Genomic DNA, 21,999 nt, shown 5'->3' with positions numbered 1-21,999 from the left:
AGAGACATGATGCAAACTTTACGGAAATGGATGCTGTCACTGTATAGTATTCCTTTCACTTGGTTTTTAGAAATAGGCTATAGGGCTAAATATAGTGCTATTCTAGATGGAACTCATCACATATGTTGCTTTTTTTTCTTGTGATTTGAGTATGATTTCCAACGCATTGTATCGGATTAAATAAACTGTTAACATGAACACCTAGCTCCGTCGTTGTTCTCGCCAGCCAAAGAAAGCTTAATAGTTATTTTGGTAACAGAAATCTTCCATAATCCAGATTTACCATAGTTTACTGTCATCTGTATATTCAAACGAAATGCCACGGAATTCACACTGCCTTCAATTTACATATCAGTGTAGAAATGTGGCCTGTGTTTTATATGTTCAACCTACAAAACCAAACGCCTATTAATGGATATAACGTGATCTAAAAAGACTTGGAAATAATGTAATAAATAAAAGCTTGAGAAGTGTGTCTAAAATATTCTTTATTTAACATTTGCCTTTGAAAGGGGCATATTAACATAACTAGGCCTATATACAAGACGTTTCCATCAGATATAAGTGGGGGTGAAACATAGCCACTGAGGACCTTCATTGTCCCACAAAAGCAGTCTGACTTGATGACACAATTAAAAAAAAGAATAATGGGTGTGTTTAACAAAAGCTTCTGAAGGCAAGACTAATCATATTTATATCATTTCTTATTGTGGTTATCAGTTAAAGTATTAATCTTCGTCTTTGCTCCAGATAGACATGTCAACAATCTATGCTCACGCTTAACATAATATAATATTTGCCATCATGTCATGAACGTAAAAACTTTCTTGACAGAAAAATCAAATCTGTTTAAAATAACGGGAATGAACTATATTAACAACATTTCATGTATGTGTGACAACCATTTGCTAAACTTGCTACAACAACTCAAGCCATTTCTCCCTGTGCTCATTCAATATGGTTCATTCAGCTCCAGGTAAATCGGCAATTGGCCACACAGCTGATGCGAATTCTCCGCCCCCTCGTCAAAGCCAGGCGATTGCAATGTTGTTTTCAATTTAAAAAAAAACATTTGCACCAAGCAATCCGATCCACTTTTCCATGTTGATAGGAGCATTAAAATTAGAAAAAATCATGGGACAAAAAGAAATAAAGGGACATTTAGAATAGATAAAAATGTGCGATTAATTGAGATTAATCGCGAGTTAACTCTGCCATTAATGCGATAAAATATTGTAATTGTTTGACAGCACTATTAACTACCCATCCAAATTCGAATGAAAAAAAAAACACTGACAAGTATGTTAAATTAGGCTTTGAAATCGTGAGAAAATCAGCAGTCTTCTCTGCTTGAGACTGGGGGGCGGGGGGCGTGTCGCCTGAAGGACCTGAAGATCCTCCCCCTCAAATTTATTGAATTTAGCAATAACAGCAACACTAGCTAAATCAATTGCAGATATATGAACAGACCTACTTGCAGTCTCTGAGTTTTATGTGTAAATTACTTTGCCTTTGCATCGTACCAGCTGACAGAATGCAACTGTCTGTGATCTGACGTATAGGTCGCTGTGACGTAGATATGTCCGGTTTTTTCCCCGCCTATACAAAACCTGAGCTGAAAACAGGAGAAACTGTTCAATGGTCTAACTCCACATTTCAGTGCGACAAAGTTTTCGCACTTTGCACATGCTTTCAGGAACTAATTTCACACGTATATAATGTACTGAGAAGCAAATCATGGAATTTGCTTTACAGCATCTTTACAGCAAGAGGGAGGGAGAGGAGGTGAAGAGGCAGAGAGGAGGTGAAGAGGGAGAGAGGAGTTGAAGAGGGAGGGAGAGGACGTGAAGAGGGAAGGAGGTGAAGAGGGAGAGGAGGTGGAGAGGGAGGGAGAGGAGGTAAAGAGGGAGGGAGAGGAGGTGAAGAGGGAGGGAGAGGAGGTGAAGAGGGAGAGAGAGGAGGTGAAGAGGGAGGGAGAGGAGGTGAAGAGGGAAGGAGAGGAGTTGAAGAGGGAGGGAGAGGAGGTGAAGAGGGAGTGAGAGGAGGTGAAGAGGGAGGATCAGCTATCAGGACCAGAAACACACCAGCATGGGCTGTTTGATTTGGCTCTACTTCCATCCCCCCTCCCTTTCTCTCTCCCTTTCTCTTCCCCTCCTTCTATCTCTTTTGCTCATTTTCTCTGTTCTTCTCTCTACTTTCATCTCGTTCCCTCCCCTACATCTCCATCCCTCCCTCCATCTTGACAAGCCAAATCCCCGAGCACACCACTCTATTGCACGTCCTTCTCCCCCGGCCCCCAGTCCTTCAAACCACAGAATGATCTCAGCATTGTTGCCTAATCAGAGTTCACCTGATACTCACGTTTCCTTCCCCTCGAGAGAGGGGAGGGGAGAGATTGGGGGGTGGGAGAAGGAGGAGGAAGTGAGAGAATGGGTTGAGGGAGAGATTGGGGGGTGGGGGAGAGACAAGGGGAAGGGAGAAAACTGACAAGTAAACTTTGAGAAAGGAAGGGGGAGAGGAGGGAGAGAGAGGACCAAGGGAGAGAGGGCTGACAAATAAACTATAAACATGATTTGTCGGGTGATTAGCTTTCTTGCATGGCTGCATGCTGCATATTGCTCCGCGTCTGAGAGTTTGAGGGGCCTGGGAGAGGCTGTGTGTGTGAGGACCTGGGGGAGGCTGTGTGTGTGTGAGGACCTGAGAGTCCAGGAGATCTCTGAGGACTCGGGAGAAATAGACACTGAAGCCAAGTGCTTCCTAAATGCTGTGTTGAGGACAGAATGTTACATAACTTTCAAACCCCGGCTGAAATAAATGGCCTTCTGGTGCTGTAAAAGCTGCTGCCACGCTGCCAGAGTGTTCTGGAAGGTTCTGTGCTGGAAGGAGAGCAGCCATGCATGTACAGTTGAAAACTTTGGTAAGCATTTTTGGGGAGTGGGCGTTCAGTGTTCCATTTCCCTCCTCCTACTCTCATTCAAACATGTTGTTGTCTGGCTGTGATTGGCTGATCCACCCCTTCATTCTTAGTGCACCTGCTCCCAACCCCTCACACCCGCCACATGTTTAACACATTTCCTGCAGAAACGATAATGTAGTATGAAAAGAGAGGGGGGGGGGGTGGGCGAGGAGAGATGGAGAGGGGGGAAATGTAACTAAGTCCCCACATCAGCCTATGAGGTTGGGCCAAACACTTCCTGCTTTCTCCAGAGACCAGAGGGGGAGGAGCCAGAACCTGACCAATCACAAGTGTACAACCCTCACAGGGCAGGGTTTGGAAGGGGGGCGCTCTCTGCAGTCACATGGGGCATTTCCAAGGCAACCGCACAACAGCAGCATGAGTAAGCACATCACATCATGACCCATGGATCTGACACAACTCAGGTTTATTGACGGTTTATCAGCACAAGCAGTTCCAGTCTGGGAGGGCTGTGTGGTGTCTGGTGTGTTTGGAAAGGAATGCCTGTTTCCTGGGCTGGTGGGCAGTCGGTGGAGGCAGGGTCAGTCCTGGGGCAGCTTGGAGAGGACCCAGGAGCGCAGCAGCTCCATCTCAGCAGGGGCCAGCTGGTGGTGGAGGCCGGGAAAGGAGTGGAAGGAGGAAGGGAGGCCAGCCCGCTGCAGCAGCCTGGATGTGTCCTCCCCCCAGCGGGGCAGGACCAGCTGGTCAGCTGAGCCGTGGCACTGGAGCAGCTCTGGTACACACCTGCCCACCCCAGCACGCTCCTGCACCGCCTGCAACACAGCACACTCAGACACCCTCATCTGGTCTCACCTACATCACCTGGTCTCACCTGTATCACCTGGTCTCACCTACATCACCTGGTCTCATCTACATCACCTGGTCTCACCTGTATCACCTGGTCTCACCTGGTCTCATCTGCATCACCTGGTCTCATCTGCATCACCTGGTCTCATCTGCATCACCTGGTCTCACCTACATCACCTGGTCTCAACTGCATCACCTGGTCTCACCTACATCACCTGGTCTCACCTACATCACCTGGTCTCATCTGCATCACTTGGTCTCACCTACATCACCTGGTCTCACCTACATCACCTGGTCTCACCTACATCACCTGGTCTGAACTACATCACCCGTATCACCTGGTCTCACCTACATCACCTGGTCTCACCTGCATCACCTGGTCTCACCTGCATCACCTGGTCTCACCTGCATCACCTGGTCTCATCTGTATCACCTGGTCTCATCTGCATCACCTGGTCTCACATACATCACTTGGTCTCACCTGTATAACCTGGTCTAAACTGCATCACTTGGTCTCACCTGGTCTCACCTACTCTCACCTGCATCCACTGGTACACAGCATCACATCCAGCCCTCACCTGGTATACAACAGAGTCCTTGTTGAGGAAGCTGGAGAGCGCAAAGACGCCCGCTACGTCAGGGTGGTGGCGACAGGCCAGGTGGAGGGCCATGGCCCCGCCCATGGAGAACCCTCCTGAGGTCACAGGACAGCTCAGCTGACAGGAGCTCTCCCTGTCTGGTGGATCTCAGGGGTGGAGCAACTGACAGCAGAGCAAGAGGTCATGGGTTCAAAACCCCGCCACAGTCGCAGCTTTGGATGATAAAGAAGTTTGGTAAAGCACGCTTGGTTGTGTACATTATTCAACGTAGAAATCAGGATTTTCATTCAATGTTTTAGTTTGTACCATCCAAGGTCAAATAATAGTGTTAAATCACATTTGATCCATTAAGGAGATCTAGAATGTTGAAGGAATTCGACAGCATATAAGTATCTGTATGTCAGGTGAATTATGGTGTAGCGCAGAGTAAACTCAACCACCCCAGGACCAGCAGCCGCTAACACTACCAAAGAACAGTATGGATGTGTGTATGCATTGTACGTGTGTGTGTGTGTCTGTTTGCGTTTGTGTGAGTGCATGCATGTGTATGCATATGTGTGTATGTATACGTGAGTGTGTGTGATTCCTCCTCTGACTGAAGCGCGTCAACACACAGACCCACAGGGCCGCCTCTTGAAAAGCTTTTCCATGGAAAGTTCTGGTGCTTGTCAGTCCGTCAGTCCTGGAAGCAGTCTGGCCACAAAGCTCTGCCTCTCGCCGGCAGGCCAACTGACTCCAATGAGTATTTATAGTTAATGACAAAATGTTATGATTTAGGAAGATAATATTTCAGCAGTCTTCCAGCAGCATGTGTTTTCTGAATCACTTTCTCTGGAGTCGAGTTTGGGGGCTTTCTATCCTTCCACACTCTCTCACAAACCTCTCCTACCTTCTTTTTTTCCGCAACTATTTCTGTATATTTATATATTTCAGGACCTGTAGGTTAACTCTTTTCCATCCCTCGTTCTGTCAGAGACATCCACAGCAGACCTCCGGTGACGGCGACCTTGGTAAGCCATCATGTTTTCAGCTCCAGGTCCCAGTGGGTTTGGTTCATTCTTATCTAGATGCGAACTTGATCACCACAATAGTTGAGTAAAAAACCTTTATGAAACTTGAGAATCCCTCCCTCCCATTCTTTTTTGGCAGCACATGAAAGGAAATGGAAACCTACATTCTTCCTTTCATACTCTGACAGGAGGGTCAAGATGACCACAGCGAAGATGAGGTGTGTGTGTTTGTGAGTGTTGTGAGGGAGGGAGCATGAGAACAGGAAAAATAACCTTGAAGGGAAAATTAAACACAGGTGAAGCCAGAGAGAGGGAGAGAGAGTAGAGAGAGTAAAGAGGGTAGAGAGAGGAGGATGGTAGTAGGAGAGAGAGGATAGGATGGTAATAGGAGAGAGTACATACAGGAGAGAGATTAGAGAGGAGGATGGTAGTGGGAGAGAGAGAGTAGAGAGGAGGATGGTAGTGGGAGAGAGAGAGTAGAGAGGAGGATGGTAGTGGGAGAGAGAGAGTAGAGAGGAGGATGGTAGTAGGAGAGAGAGAGTAGAGAGGAGGATGGTAGTGGGAGAGAGAGAGTAGAGAGGATGATGGTAGTAGGAGAGAGAGAGTAGAGAGGAGGATGGTAGTGGGAGAGAGAGTAGAGAGGAGGATGGTAGTAGGAGAGAGAGAGTAGAGAGGAGGATGGTAGTAGGAGAGAGAGAGTAGAGAGGAGGATGGTAGTGGGAGAGAGAGAGTAGAGAGGAGGATGGTAGTAGGAGAGAGAGTAGAGAGGAGGATGGTAGTGGGAGAGAGAGAGTAGAGAGGAGGATGGTAGTAGGAGAGAGAGAGTAGAGAGGAGGATGGTAGTAGGAGAGAGAGTAGAGAGGAGGATGGTAGTAGGAGAGAGAGTAGAGAGGAGGATGGTAGTAGGAGAGAGAGAGTAGAGAGGAGGATGGCAGTGGGAGAGAGAGAGTAGAGAGGAGGATGGTAGTGGGAGAGAGAGAGTAGAGAGGAGGATGGTAGTAGGAGAGAGAGAGTAGAGAGGAGGATGGTAGTAGGAGAGAGAGAGTAGAGAGGAGGATGGTAGTAGGAGAGAGAGAGTACATACAGGAGAGAGATTAGAGAGGAGGATGGTAGTAGGAGAGAGAGAGTAGAGAGGAGGATGGTAGTGGGAGAGAGAGAGTACATACAGGAGAGAGAGAGTAGAGAGGAGGATGGTAGTGGGAGAGAGTAGAGAGAGGAGGATGGTAGTAGGAGAGAGAGAGTAGAGGGGAGGATGGTAGTGGGAGAGAGAGAGTAGAGAGGAGGATGGTAGTGGGAGAGAGAGAGTAGAGAGAGGAGGATGGTAGTAGGAGAGAGTAGAGAGGAGGATGGTAGTAGGAGAGAGAGAGTAGAGAGGAGGATGGTAGTAGGAGAGAGTAGAGAGGAGGATGGTAGTGGGAGAGAGAGTAGAGAGGAGGATGGTAGTAGGAGAGAGAGTAGAGAGGAGGATGGTAGTAGGAGAGAGAGTAGAGAGGAGGATGGTAGTGGGAGAGAGAGAGTAGAGAGGAGGATGGTAGTGGGAGAGAGAGAGTAGAGGATGGTAGTGGGAGAGAGAGAGTAGAGAGGAGGATGGTAGTGGGAGAGAGAGAGTAGAGAGGAGGATGGTAGTGGGAGAGAGAGAGTACATACAGGAGAGAGATTAGAGAGGAGGATGGTAGTGGGAGAGAGAGGATAGGATGGTAATAGGAGAGAGTACATACAGGAGAGAGAGATTAGAGAGGAGGATGGTAGTGGGAGAGAGAGAGTAGAGAGGAGGATGGTAGTGGGAGAGAGAGAGTAGAGAGGAGGATGGTAGTGGGAGAGAGTAGAGAGAGGAGGATGGTAGTGGGAGAGAGTAGAGAGGAGAATGGTAGTAGGAGAGAGAGTAGAGAGGAGGATGGTAGTAGGAGAGAGAGTAGAGAGAGGAGGATGGTAGTAGGAGAGGGAGTAGAGAGGAGGATGGTAGTAGGAGAGAGAGAGTACATACAGGAGAGAGATTAGAGAGGAGGATGGTAGTAGGAGAGAGAGTAGAGAGGAGGATGGTAGTGGGAGAGAGAGAGTAGATTTCAACAATTGGGAAAAACACCCAATAGAGACTCTACATGCTGACTTCTGTTGAAATATATTAAATATTCAAAGAAAAAACCCCACAAACGCATGTCGTGCAGAATTAGGCCGATTCCCACTAACATTAGAAATCCAGAAAAGATCATTACAATTTTACACCCATTTAAAATCCATTCCTGAGAAAACCCTCCACTCTAAAGCCCTTGCAGTCCATGAAGGTAACCCTGAGAGGAGCCCCCTGTGCCAGCTGGTTATGAGACTAACAAACCAGGTACCGCCCGGCACATCTCCTTCCCCTTTACTCAAACCAAACAGAATAAAACTAATCACAACAGTAAACAAAAACTCTACCTAGAACACTGGGAAAAAGAAACCAAGACACAAAACAAATTAGACTGCTATCGGGGCCTAAACAGAAAATATGAAATGGCTGAATATCTACATATTGTCAAGGACATAAAGCAAAGACAGCTGCTCACAAAATACAGAATGAGTGACCACACCCTTGCAATCGAAAAAGGAAGACATCAAAAAACATGGTTACCTAAAGAGTACAGAATCTGTGGGCACTGTACATCAGGGGAAATTGAAACAGAAAAACATTTCCTACTTAAATGTTACAAGTATGAAAGTATAAGAGATCAATATCTGGAAAAACTTTACCAGTTAATTGAAAACTAAACAGAACTTGACATAAATGAGAAATTAAGGATATCTCTGGGCGATGGGCCTACTGCAAGCCTTGCCGCTAGATATGTATCTAAGTGTCACAACCTGAGGGACAGTGAATCAACCTTGTATGACTTAAAACATTTCTATATCTTACTGTAACATGCATTTATCTGTTAGTTTTATACAGTCCCCAACTTACTATGTTACTGTTATTTTGCCATATTATTATTGTTAGACTCCTTGTAAAATGTTATGATATATATGTTAAAATGTCCATTCAATATGGACTGCTTTGGCAATACTGCTCAACCCGAACTGTCATGCCAATAAAGCATTCTGAACTGAACTGAGTAGAGAGAGTAGAGGAGAGAGAGAGTAGAGGAGGATGGTAGTGGGAGAGAGAGAGTAGAGAGAGGGTAGAGAGAGGAGGACGGTAGTGGGAGAGTGTGTAAAGAGAGGGTAGAGAGAGGAGGATGGTAGTGGGAGAGAGAGTAGAGAGAGGGTAGAGGAGAATGGTAGTGGGAGAGAGAGTAGAGGATAGAGTAGAGAGAGGAGGATGGTAGTGGGAGAGAGAGTAGAGGAGAGAGTAGAGAGAGGAGGATGGTAGTGGGAGAGAGAGAGTAGAGAGAGTAGAGAGAGGAGGATGGTAGTGGGAGAGAGAGAGTAGAGAGAGTAGAGAGAGGAGGATGGTAGTGGGAGAGAGAGTAGAGGAGAGAGTAGAGAGAGGAGGATGGTAGTGGGAGAGAGAGTAGAGGAGAGAGTAGAGAGAGGAGGATGGTAGTGGGAGAGAGAGAGTAGAGAGAGGAGGATGGTAGTGGGAGAGAGAGAGTAGAGAGAGTAGAGAGAGGAGGATGGTAGTGGGAGAGAGAGTAGAGAGGGTAGAAAGAGAGTAAGGAGAGAGGGTCCGTCCTGGGGCAGCTCCATCTTAGCAGGGGCCAGCTTGTGCCCCCCCCCCTCTCCTGTCAACACCCCCAACACTAACCCAGCACTAACCCAACACTACGTCACCAGAGTTCACCCTCTCCTGTCACCACCCCCAACACTAAGTCACCAGAGTTCACCCTGTACTGTCACCACCCCAACACTAACCCAACACTACGTCACCAGAGTTCACCCTCTCCTGTCACCACCCCAACACTAACCCAACACTACGTCACCAGAGTTCACCCTCTCCTGTCACCACCCCAACACTAACCCAACACTACGTCACCAGAGTTCACCCTCTCCTGTCACCACCCCAACACTACGTCACCAGAGTTTACCCTCTCCTGTCACCACCCCAACACTAACCCAACACTACGTCACCAGAGTTCACCCTCTCCTGTCACCACCCCCAGCACTAACCCAACACTACGTCACCAGAGTTCACCCTCTCCTGTCACCACCCCCACCACTAACCCAGCACTACGTCACCAGAGTTCACCCTGTCCTGTCAACACCCCCAGCACTAACCCAACACTACGTCACCAGAGTTCACCCTCTCCTGTCACCACCCTAACACTAACCCAACACTACGTCACCAGAGTTCACCCTGTCCTGTCACCACCCCAACACTAACCCAACACTACGTCACCAGAGTTCACCCTCTCCTGTCACCACCCCAGCACTAACCCAACACTACGTCACCAGAGTTCACCCTCTCCTGTCACCACCGCCACCACTAACCCAACACTACGTCACCAGAGCTCACCCTCTCCTGTCACCACCCCCAGCACTAACCCAACACTACGTCACCAGAGTTCACCCTCTCCTGTCACCACCCCAACACTAACCCAACACTACGTCACCAGAGTTCACCCTCTCCTGTCACCACCCCCAGCACTAACCCAACACTACGTCACCAGAGTTCACCCTCTCCTGTCACCACCCCCACCACTAACCCAGCACTACGTCACCAGAGTTCACCCTGTCCTGTCAACACCCCCAGCACTAACCCAACACTACGTCACCAGAGTTCACCCTCTCCTGTCACCACCCTAACACTAACCCAACACTACGTCACCAGAGTTCACCCTGTCCTGTCACCACCCCAACACTAACCCAACACTACGTCACCAGAGTTCACCCTCTCCTGTCACCACCCCAGCACTAACCCAACACTACGTCACCAGAGTTCACCCTCTCCTGTCACCACCGCCACCACTAACCCAACACTACGTCACCAGAGTTCACCCTCTCCTGTCACCACCGCCACCACTAACCCAACACTACGTCACCAGAGTTCACCCTCTCCTGTCACCACCCCCAGCACTAAGTCACCAGAGTTCACCCTCTCCTGTCACCACCCCAACACTAACCCAGCACTACGTCACCAGAGTTCCCCCTGTCCTGTCACCACCCCCAGCACTAACCCAACACTACGTCACCAGAGTTCACCCTCTCCTGTCACCACCCCCAGCACTAAGTCACCAGAGTTCACCCTCTCCTGTCACCACCCCAACACTAACCCAGCACTACGTCACCAGAGTTCCCCCTGTCCTGTCACCACCCCCAGCACTAACCCAACACTACGTCACCAGAGCTCACCCTCTCCTGTCACCACCCCCAGCACTAACCCAACACTACGTCACCAGAGTTCACCCTCTCCTGTCACCACCCCAACACTAACCCAACACTACGTCACCAGAGTTCACCCTCTCCTGTCACCACCCCCAGCACTAACCCAACACTACGTCACCAGAGTTCACCCTCTCCTGTCACCACCCCCACCACTAACCCAGCACTACGTCACCAGAGTTCACCCTGTCCTGTCAACACCCCCAGCACTAACCCAACACTACGTCACCAGAGTTCACCCTCTCCTGTCACCACCCTAACACTAACCCAACACTACGTCACCAGAGTTCACCCTGTCCTGTCACCACCCCAACACTAACCCAACACTACGTCACCAGAGTTCACCCTCTCCTGTCACCACCCCAGCACTAACCCAACACTACGTCACCAGAGTTCACCCTCTCCTGTCACCACCGCCACCACTAACCCAACACTACGTCACCAGAGTTCACCCTCTCCTGTCACCACCGCCACCACTAACCCAACACTACGTCACCAGAGTTCACCCTCTCCTGTCACCACCCCCAGCACTAAGTCACCAGAGTTCACCCTCTCCTGTCACCACCCCAACACTAACCCAGCACTACGTCACCAGAGTTCCCCCTGTCCTGTCACCACCCCCAGCACTAACCCAACACTACGTCACCAGAGTTCACCCTCTCCTGTCACCACCCCCAGCACTAAGTCACCAGAGTTCACCCTCTCCTGTCACCACCCCAACACTAACCCAGCACTACGTCACCAGAGTTCCCCCTGTCCTGTCACCACCCCCAGCACTAACCCAACACTACGTCACCAGAGCTCACCCTCTCCTGTCACCACCCCCAGCACTAACCCAACACTACGTCACCAGAGTTCACCCTCTCCTGTCACCACCCCCAGCACTAACCCAACACTATAGAAGACATTTTTTTGTTTTAAACAGGCATGCAAACAGGTGAGGGGTAAAAAAGGTGAGAATGATACGGCCCCAATCCTCTAGGGGGGGCCGGGGGCATGCTGCCCCAAAAGAAAATGTTTTAAATTTTAAAGTTAAACCCATCAATCTAGTGTACTTTGAGAGCAAAATTAAGAGGCTAGATCAATGTATAACACTTCTCCCCACTCTGCCCCTGATTGGCTGTGAGGTTTAGCCATTAGAAGTGACGATTGGTTCCAGAGCCAGTTGTAAAGTTGCGAAGCACGGGTAAAATGCTGTGTTGTCCAAGGCCACGACCCCCCGCCCCCCCACCCGACAGCCTACCAATGATCATGCTAGGGTCACCACACCAGACTGCCTACCAATGATCATGCTAGGGTCACCACACCAGACTGCCTACCAATGATCATGCTAGGGTCACCACACCAGACTGCCTACCAATGATCATGCTAGGGTCACCACACCAGACTGCCTACCAATGATCATGCTAGGGTCACCACACCAGACTGCCTACCAATGATCATGCTAGGGTCACCACACCAGACTGCCTACCAATGATCATGCTAGGGTCACCACACCAGACTGCCTACCAATGATCATGCTAGGGTCACCACACCAGACTGCCTACCAATGATCATGCTAGGGTCACCACACCAGACTGCCTACCAATGATCATGCTAGGGTCACCACACCAGACTGCCTACCAATGATCATGCTAGGGTCACCACACCCGACTGCCTACCAATGATCATGCTAGGGTCACCACACCAGACTGCCTACCAATGATCATGCTAGGGTCACCACACCAGACTGCCTACCAATGATCATGCTAGGGTCACCACACCAGACTGCCTACCAATGATCATGCGCTGCCGGGGCACCCCTGCCCGGACCTCGTCCTGGATGACGGCAGACAGGGAGGCGCTCGCAGCTTCCACAGACTCCAGGTGCTCCGGACACTCTGGGGAGATCTGGTGCCGGTCGAACCACACGTGCGACAAGGCCCCACGCATGGGTGTGTAGGGTCTGGGGGAGGGGGACAGGGGAGGAGGGGGACAGGAGGGGAGGGGGACAGGGGAGGAGGGGGACAGGAGGGGAGGGGGACAGGAGGGGAGGGGGACAGGGGGGGAGGGGGGGGTAAAGTTCAAAAATAAATAACAATCCATTTTGTTATATCTTTGGGGAGTCTAGAGGATGTCGTTCAAAGAGCTAAATGTGTGGTAGTTTGAGTTGAGAGAAGTCTGAGAATTTATGAAACTGTGTGTGTGAGGGTGTGTGTTAGCTTGTGTAACTGTGTGTGTGTTAGCTTGTGTAACTGTATGTGGGTGTGTGTTAGCTTATGTAACTGTGTGTGTGTGTGTTAGCTTTTGTAACTTTGTGTGTGTGAGGGTGTGTGTTAGCTTGTGTAACTGAGTGTGTGGGTAACAGTGAGTGTGTGTGTGTAACTGTGTGAGTGTTAGCTTGTGTAACTGTGGGTGTGTAACTGTGTGTGAGGGTGTGTGTTAGCTTGTGTAACTGTGTGGGTGTGTAACTGTGTGTTAGCTTGTGTAACTGTGGGTGTGTAACTGTGTGTGAGGGTGTGTGTTAGCTTGTGTAACTGTGTGGGTGTGTAACTGTGTGTTAGCTTGTGTAACTGTGGGTGTGTAACTGTGTGTGAGGGTGTGTGTTAGCTTGTGTAACTGTGTGGGTGTGTAACTGTGTGTTAGCTTGTGTAACTGTGTGTGTATGTGTGAGGGTGTGTGTTAGCTTGTGTAACAGTGAGTGTGAGTTAGCTTGTGTCGCTGTGTGTGTTTGTGTCGCTGCGTGTGTGAGAGTGTGTAGGTGTGTGTACCTGGCGGGGGCTGTGGGGTAGATGACTTTGATGTGAGGGAAGGTGAAGTCTGGTGTGGACACACCCCTTACCCAGTCTCTCAGCCCCAGCCCTGTGTCTCCTAGAAACCAACCAGCCAAGACACACCATCACAAGTATGATTACTTACATGGTTCTACTGCCCAGCGTACAGCAGCTTGGAGCTAGGCAAGACACCCGACTCTCTGGCCACCAGTGTTGCCGTTTAGCGACTTTGTTGCTGGATTTACCTAATTTTCCACAACTTTGGCAATCTCCGTTTCTGTTGTTGAGCCGCAGCAAAATAACCTTTCACTGATTTGTGAATTACATCACATTTGTCTTTCTTAGTGTTTTAGCATTCCCAATGTTTATAGAAGTAGGCTGTTAGATATGTAATTGTACTGGGTACATCTACAGATCTAAATGTTGACTAAACAGGCCTATATGCAATTTTTCGCACAATTGGGCCGTTATTAAAATACATAAAAATATTAAAGTCTACTAAATTTTAGCCTGAAACAATAAATAAATCTAAATATGAAACAATAAATACATCGAAAGATTAAACAATAAATACATTCAATGCTGAAACAATAAATAAATCTAAAGCAGGTTAGGGTTAGGCTAACCCTAAGCAGGTAAACATTTCTTTTAAGGCATTTTATGGGAATCCAGAATGTTTCATTCCTTGAGGGTTTTGAGCTACCATTGGGCTGGAAATGTCTCTTGGACCTGGCAACCCCGAAAAGCCACTTCTGGAAAGATTTTTTAGGCAACACTGGCAACGTTTACATGTCTGTCTCTTTTCACTCACTTCATGTGACTCTTGATGACTATGTTGTTGATGCTTGAAATCAGTTTGGTCAGCTTGTCCCATCTGTTCCAAGGTGTTTAGGTACGTTGTCTAAATTGACTGCAGCAACGTAAAAATAATGCTTTAACATCTCATTGGAAACTGCTATCTGGTAAGCTAACCCTAACGGGTGCCCTGTAAACTATGGTTGTCAAACGCTTATGCTCCAGTCTCGTAAACTAGCCTTCTGTTATCCAGAGCTGCTGCCTGTGCCGGGCTGTCAGTCACACAGCTCCTGCCGTGCGATTTCTTCACCCTGTTTACACTGGACAGAATCAGCCGCAACCATGTGTATTATTATTTCAAAATGTAACCACCTGAGCCGTGTAGAAACATTATTGATGCCGAATGTTTTCCAGTTGGAGAGACAGCGCACTTCTGCAACTTGTGCACGGAAGACATGTTTCACTCCTGCTTTACGGCACCGGTGACGCGAGAGACGGACGACAACCAGTCGTTGTCATTGGATGACTCTTTTCGCAGACTCCTACAGGACTATAACATGGACGCATATATAGTTTCAGAGCCGTATTCTAAGTCGATGATGACACGATCAATGAATTTACTCTTCCAGTAGAGCTACTCATCTGGTTTCGACTGCGTTGTAACTAATACGTTTGAATTTATACCATAATTTGGGGGGGAATTATAATGATTTAGATTTTCACCTTACGTGTAAAATACTAAACCCTTTTTTTCACACTTCCCTAACTTTTCTCTGACAAATTATGTTTCGAAGCCATTTGTGATAAAGTAGTGTGTGGTGTAGATCCCTGCACCTCATCCTCTGTGCTGGGATCTGTTGGAATGACTGGATCAGCAAATACATTTAAACACATTCTACAGTCTTTTCTCCATAAACACATTCTACAGTCTTATCTTTTATAAACACAGCCATCTTTTATTCAGATTCTGGTCATTTTCACTTGACTTGCACTTCTAAGACCACACATACTCTGTCCCTGCCTCGAGCCCTGAAAGTGCAGCAGACAGGCAGTTCACTGCTGCAGTTGGTGTGGGTTGTTCTGGCCAGCAGATTCCACATCGGACCAACTTTGGTGCCAGGCCCTTCAAAGCAGTGAGAAAACATTCTCTTCTACTCACACATGGCATATTATGTGGTTTGCAGTTAGAATACATATTTTAAAAGAAAAATTAAGAAAATAGCATGCTCAACTCAAATAAATACAGACCCAAGTTTTGAGTTGCAGCATCCACATAAACACTTGAAACATAAAGACCACTCTCCCTGTGTAGGGATGGGCTTTGTTCAGGTTGGTGTTCATGACTGTGTGTGTTGATGTGTGTTCCCTCCAGTCATCCAGCCTGCATGGGGAAACACATCAGTCCTCAGTAGAGTTAACAAGTCTCTCACTTTTGTTTTTGTGCTTATATATTTTCAGCAGCCAACATGCTGTTGACATCAGGTGTGGTAGTGTCTAGTGCTGTTCCTGCCAGGAGAGAGGCTGTGAAGACATGCTCAGCTTCAAGCTGCTCCACCAGGCTGCTGCTCCACCAGGCTGCTGCTGCACCAGCCTGCTGCTGCACCAGCCTGCTGCTGCACCAGCCTGCTGCTCCACCAGCCTGCTGCTGCACCAGCCTGTTGCTCCACCAGGCTGCTGCTCCACCAGGCTGCTGCTCCACCAGGCTGCTGTTCCACCAGGCTGCTGCTCCACCAGGCGGCTGCTCCACCAGGCTGCTGTTCCACCAGGCTGCTGCTCCACCAGGCTGCTGCTCCACCAGGCTGCTGTTCCACCAGGCTGCTGCTCCACCAGGCGGCTGCTCCACCAGGCGGCTGCTCCACCAGGCTGCTCCACCAGGCTGCTGCTCCACCAGGCTGCAGCAGCAGGCTGGTGCAGCAGGCGGCTGCTCCACCAGGCTGCTCCACCAGGCTGCTCCACCAGGCTGCTGATCCACCAGGCTGCTCCACCAGGCTGCTGTTCCACCAGTCTGCTCCACCAGGCTTCTCCACCAGGCTGCTCCACCAGGCGGCTGCTCCACCAGCCTGCTGTTCCACCAGGCTGCTCCACCAGCCTGCTGCTCCACCAGGCTGCTGCTCCACCAGGCTGCTCCACCAGGCTGCTCCACCAGGCTGCTCCACCAGGCTGCTCCACCAGGCTTCTCCACAAGGCTGCTGCTCCACCAGGCTGCTGCTCCACCAGGCTGCTCCACCAGGCTGCTACACCAGGATGCTCCACCAGGCTGCTCCACCAGGCTGCTGCTCCACCAGGCTGCTCCACCAGGCTGCTCCACCAGGCTTCTCCACCAGTCTGCTGCTCCGCCAGGCTGCTCCACCAGGCTGCTGCTCCACCAGGCTGCTCCACCAGGCTGCTACACCAGGCTGCTCCACCTGGCTGCTCCACCAGGCTGCTGCTCCACCAGGCTTCTCCACCAGGCTTCTCCACCAGGCTGCTGCTCCGCCAGGCTGCTCCACCAGGCTGCTGCTCCACCAGGCTGCTGCTCCACCAGGCTTCTCCACAAGGCTGCTTCTCCACCAGGCTGCTGCTCCACCAGGCTGCTCCACCAGGCTGCTACACCAGGCTGCTGCTCCGCCAGGCTGCTCCACCAGGCTGCTGCTCCACCAGGCTGCTGCTCCACCAGGCTGCTGCTCCACCAGGCTTCTCCACAAGGCTGCTTCTCCACCAGGCTGCTCCACCAGGCTGCTGCTCCACCAGGCTTCTCCACCAGGCTTCTCCACCAGGCTGCTGCTCCACCAGGCTGCTCCACCAGCCTGCTGCTCCACCAGCCTGCTGCTCCACCAGGCTGCTGCTCCACCAGGCTGCTCCACCTGGCTGCTCCACCAGGCTGCTCCACCTGGCTGCTCCACCAGGCTGCTCCACCAGGCTCCTGCTCCACCAGGCTGCTCCACCAGGCTGCTCCACCAGGCTCCTGCTCCACCAGGCTGCTCCACCTGGCTGCTCCACCAGGCTGCTCCACCTGGCTGCTCCACCAGGCTGCTCCACCAGGCTCCTGCTCCACCTGGCTGCTCCACCAGGCTGCTCCACCAGGCTCCTGCTCCACCAGGCTGCTCCACCTGGCTGCTCCACCAGGCTGCTCCACCAGGCTCCTGCTCCACCAGGCTGCTCCACCTGGCTGCTCCACCAGGCTGCTGCTCCGCCAGGCTGCTCCACCAGGCTCCTGCTCCACCAGGCTGCTGCTCCACCAGGCTGCTGCTCCACCAGGCTGCTCCACCAGCCTGCTCCACCAGGCTTCTCCACCAGGCTGCTGCTCCACCAGGCTGCTCCACCAGCCTGCTGCTCCACCAGGCTGCTGCTCCGCCAGGCTGCTGCTCCGCCAGGCTGCTCCACCAGGCTGCTGCTCCACCAGGCTGCTCCACCAGCCTGCTGCTCCACCAGGCGGCTGCTCCGCCAGGCTGCTCCACCAGGCTGCTGCTCCACCAGGCTGCTCCACCAGGCTGTTCCACCAGGCTGCTGCTCCACCAGGCTTCTCCACCAGGCTTCTCCACCAGGCTGCTGCTCCGCCAGGCTGCTCCACCAGGCTGCTGCTCCACCAGGCTGTTCCACCAGGCTGCTGCTCCACCAGGCTGCTCCACCAGGCTCCTGCTCCACCAGGCTGCTCCACCAGGCTGCTCCACCAGGCTGCTGCTCCACCAGGCTGCTCCACCAGGCTGCTGCTCCACCAGGCTCCTGCTCCACCAGGCTGCTGCTCCACCAGGCGGCTGCTCCGCCAGGCTGCTCCACCAGGCTGCTGCTCCACCAGGCGGCTGCTCCGCCAGGCTGCTCCACCAGGCTGCTCCACCAGGCTGCTGCTCCACCAGGCTGCTCCACCAGGCTGCTCCACCAGGCTCCTGCTCCACCAGGCTGCTCCACCAGGCTGCTCCACCAGGCTGCTCCACCAGGCTGCTGCTCCACCAGGCTGCTCCACCAGGCTGCTGCTCCACCAGGCTCCTGCTCCACCAGGCTGCTGCTCCACCAGGCTGCTCCACCAGGCTCCTGCTCCACCAGGCTGCTCCACCAGGCTGCTCCACCAGGCTCCTGCTCCACCAGGCTGCTCCACCAGGCTCCTGCTCCACCAGGCTGCTCCACCAGGCTGCTCCACCAGGCAGCTGCTCCACCAGGCTGCTGCTCCACCAGGCTCCTGCTCCACCAGGCTCCTGCTCCACCAGGCTGCTCCACCAGGCAGCTGCTCCACCAGGCTGCTGCTCCACCAGGCTGCTCCACCAGGCTGCTCCGCCAGGCTGCTCCACCAGGCTGCTGCTCCACCATGCTGCTCCACCAGGCTGCTCCACCAGGCAGCTGCTCCACCAGGCTCCTGCTCCACCAGGCTGCTGCTCCACCAGGATGCTCCACCAGGCTCCTGCTCCACCAGGCTGCTGCTCCACCAGCCTGCTCCACCAGGCTGCTCCACCAGGCTGCTTCACCAGCTCAGCTGCAGGCTGCTCCACCAGCAGCACAGACCATGAGGTCACTAGCCATGATGATGTAGAGCAGCGTTGTAGTCTGGCCAAACCCATCTACACACACACACACACACACACACACACACACACATAGATACAGTCTCGAAAAATGAGATGTTGATACATACTATAGAAGACAACCATGCACCACCCCACCCCACTAACACTAACCCTAACACTTCTGTTCCTCCTTCTGGTTTAATCCTTATGGACCATCCACCCAGCTGTTTTACAGCCATTCTTCACCTCAGAACACTCATCCACCCAGCTGTTTTACAGCCATTCTTCACCTCAGAACACTCATCCACCCAGCTGTCAGTCTTTTCATCTTCCTGTGAATGTGTGTGTAAGGAATCTCAGGCATCCAACAGTGTTGAGGAGAGAATCACCACAGTCTGGTTGAATGTAACCATTAAACAGCTCATTCAACTCCACCCCCCTACCTCCCGTACCCCCCCCCCGCCCCCCACACACACACCCCTCCTCTCGTACCCCCCCCCCCTCCATTACCCCCTAAACCCCCTCCACCCCCTGCATTCACCTACAGTGCTGAAGAGGTGCTGGGGTCTCAGGAATGCTCATGGTGGGTTAGGGCCAAGGAATGTTTTGGCGATGTGATTTTATTATCAGGGTTGACTTTGATGTGGATTGATGTATTCTCTCGATCTCTCTCTGCTCTCTCTCTGGGAAAATGAGAAGCATACATGTCAGTACAAAGGTTACAGTGACGGTGGGGTTTACAAAGACGTTAATGAGATCTCCGTATGTAGCAGGTTTCTGTAGGAGTTTTTAAGTAGATCTCAGTCACCCCCCTGCATCATCTTGGCGACCAGAACAGTCACCCCCCTGCATCGTCTTGGCGACCAGAACAGTCACCCCCCTGCATCATCTTGGCGACCAGAACAGTCACCCCCCTGCATCGTCTTGGCGACCAGAACAGTCACCCCCCTGCATCATCTTGGCGACCAGAACAGTCACCCCCCTGCATCGTCTTGGCGACCAGAACAGTCACCCCCCTGCATCATCTTGGCGACCAGAACAGTCACCCCCCTGCATCATCTTGGCGACCAGAACAGTCACCCCCCTGCATCGTCTTGGCGACCAGAACAGTCACCCCCCTGCATCATCTTGGCGACCAGAACAGTCACCCCCCTGCATCGTCTTGGCGACCAGAACAGTCACCCCCCTGCATCATCTTGGCGACCAGAACAGTCACCCCCCTGCATCGTCTTGGCGACCAGAACAGTCACCCCCCTGCATCGTCCTGGCGACCAGAACAGTCACCCCCCTGCATCGTCCTGGCGACCAGAACAGTCACCCCCCTGCATCGTCCTGGCGACCAGAACAGGCCCTCCCCTGTCCTTCCCCCTGCCCCCCCCACTGTCCTTCCCCCTGTCCCCCCCTTGTCCCTCCCCCTGTCTTCCCCCTGTCCTTTCCCTGTCCCCCCACCTGTCCCCTCCCTGCCCCCCCTGTCCTCCCCCTTCCCCCCCCCCCCTGTCCTCTCCCTGTCCCCCCCAGGTCTCCCAGTCTGCCAGAACACTGTGCTTCTGTTGCCCCCAGGTCTTCTGACAGGTTTCCATTACACAGGATGAAGAGAGGGGGGAGGGGGAAGGGAGAAAAAGGGAAGATAAGGGAGAGAGCAGGAAAAGAGAGAGGGGAGACAGAGGGGAGAGAGAGAGTAGTAAAAGGAAAGAGAGGGGAGAGAGCAGTGTTTTCTGAGCAGTTACAGTTGCTCCTCTGACAACTATCAATTGTATTTTTGGAAAGTGAGGAGGGGAGGTAAGTAGTTGTACTCGGGGGCTGGGTCAGGGCTGGGTTAGTGATAGGGCTGGGGTCTAGGTTAGCAGTAGTGCTGGGTTAGCGGTAGGGTTGGGGGGCTGGGTTAGGGATAGGGCTGGGGTCTAGGTTAGTGGTAGGGCTGGGTTAGCGGTAGGGCTGGGGGGCTGGGTTAGGGATAGAGTTGGGGTCTAGGTTAGTGGTTGGGTTGGGGTGCTGGGTTAGCGGTAGGGTTTGGGGGCTGGGTTAGGGATAGAGTTGGGGTCTAGGTTAGTGGTTGGGTTGGGGTGCTGGGTTAGCGGTAGGGTTGGGGTGCTGGGTTAGCGGTAGGGTTGGGGTCTAGGTTAGCGGTAGGGTTTGGGGGCTGGGTTAGGGGTAAGGTTGGGGTCTAGATTAGTGGTAGGGCTGGGTTAGGACTGGCTTAGTGGTAGGGTTGGGGTCTAGGTTAGTGGTAGGGTTGGGGTCTAGGTTAGCGGTAGGGTTTGGGGGCTGGGTTAGGGGTAGGGTTGGGGTCTAGGTTAGCGGTAGGGTTGGGGGGCTGGGTTATGGTTTGGGGCGGGGGAGGTTAGGGCTAAGGCCCATAATCACCCCAAGTTAGGTTTAGGCATGGGGGGGTGGCAGAAGGGGGGGTTAGGGAGAGGGCAGAAGGGGGGGGTTGGTGCCCCCCCTCCCACTGTAGTTTGGGGCTCAAACTCAAATAAGGGCCCCAAAACCTACTAGGTAGGTAAAAGAGGTGTAATCAAGGTGTAATGAAGGTGTAATAGGAAATAACCATGTAATAACTGATAGAAATTGTTACAAAACCAAAAAATATATACAAAAAGCTGTATATGATTGGTAAACCAGTAAATTACTAATTACACCCTGGTGTATTTACCGAAGTCAAGCTGTCTGCAGAGAGTGAAGGAGGCCTCAACCCGGATCAACGAGGGCTGGGTCAGAGGTTAGGGTTAAATTTACATTTATTCATTTAGCAGACGCTTTTATCCAAAGCGACTTCCAAGAGAGAGCTTTACAAAAGTGCATGTGTCAATGATCATAAACAACGAGATAGCCCCAAAAACATTGCGGATAGCCAAAACATGAAGCCTACATTGTGAAAAGCAAATAAGTGCCAATGGGAAGAAACATAAGAGCATGTAGTTAAACAAATTACAATTAAACAACATGAACCTCAAAAGTGCAAGAGTGAACCTGTAGAAAAGCAAGCAATAATAATATAAATCACAGCAAGTACAAATAGTTAAATCAGTTACAACTAACCACCAAGTGCAACAAGTCCCTCAATAAATGTCATTGTGTTCCTGGAGGAAATAAACTAACATCTGAACCAACAAATCTTTCTTAAGTGCTGGTGTACTGCCGGAACAAGTGCGTCTTTAGCCTTTTCTTGAAGGTGGGGAGACAGTCAGTATCTCTGATGGAGGTGGGGAGATGATTCCACCATTGGGGGGCCAGACAGGAGAAGAGCTTGGGTTGGAAGCAGGCACTCTTGAGAGGTGGGACCACCAGACGATTTGTCAGAAGAAGACCGAA

At 51.5% G+C, this 21,999-nt stretch overlaps 1 protein-coding gene across 1 annotated transcript; it reads right to left on the bottom strand.

Moving 5' to 3' along the window:
- Positions 1 to 3,366: 3,366 nt before the first annotated feature.
- Positions 3,367 to 14,729, bottom strand: lyplal1 (lysophospholipase like 1). The gene is made up of 5 exons (XM_062466392.1): positions 14,585 to 14,729; positions 13,415 to 13,514; positions 12,440 to 12,609; positions 4,342 to 4,457; positions 3,367 to 3,729 (listed from the first exon to the last, which is right to left on the bottom strand). The coding sequence occupies exons 1-5, from the start codon at positions 14,667 to 14,669 to the stop codon at positions 3,499 to 3,501; spliced, it is 702 nt and encodes a 233-aa protein (XP_062322376.1). The 5' UTR covers positions 14,670 to 14,729; the 3' UTR covers positions 3,367 to 3,498.
- Positions 14,730 to 21,999: the final 7,270 nt, after the last annotated feature.

This window comes from Osmerus eperlanus, chromosome 7 (genome assembly GCF_963692335.1).
Source record: "Osmerus eperlanus chromosome 7, fOsmEpe2.1, whole genome shotgun sequence".
Lineage (NCBI taxonomy): Eukaryota > Metazoa > Chordata > Actinopteri > Osmeriformes > Osmeridae > Osmerus > Osmerus eperlanus.
This window is presented reverse-complemented; position numbering and strand designations above follow the sequence as displayed.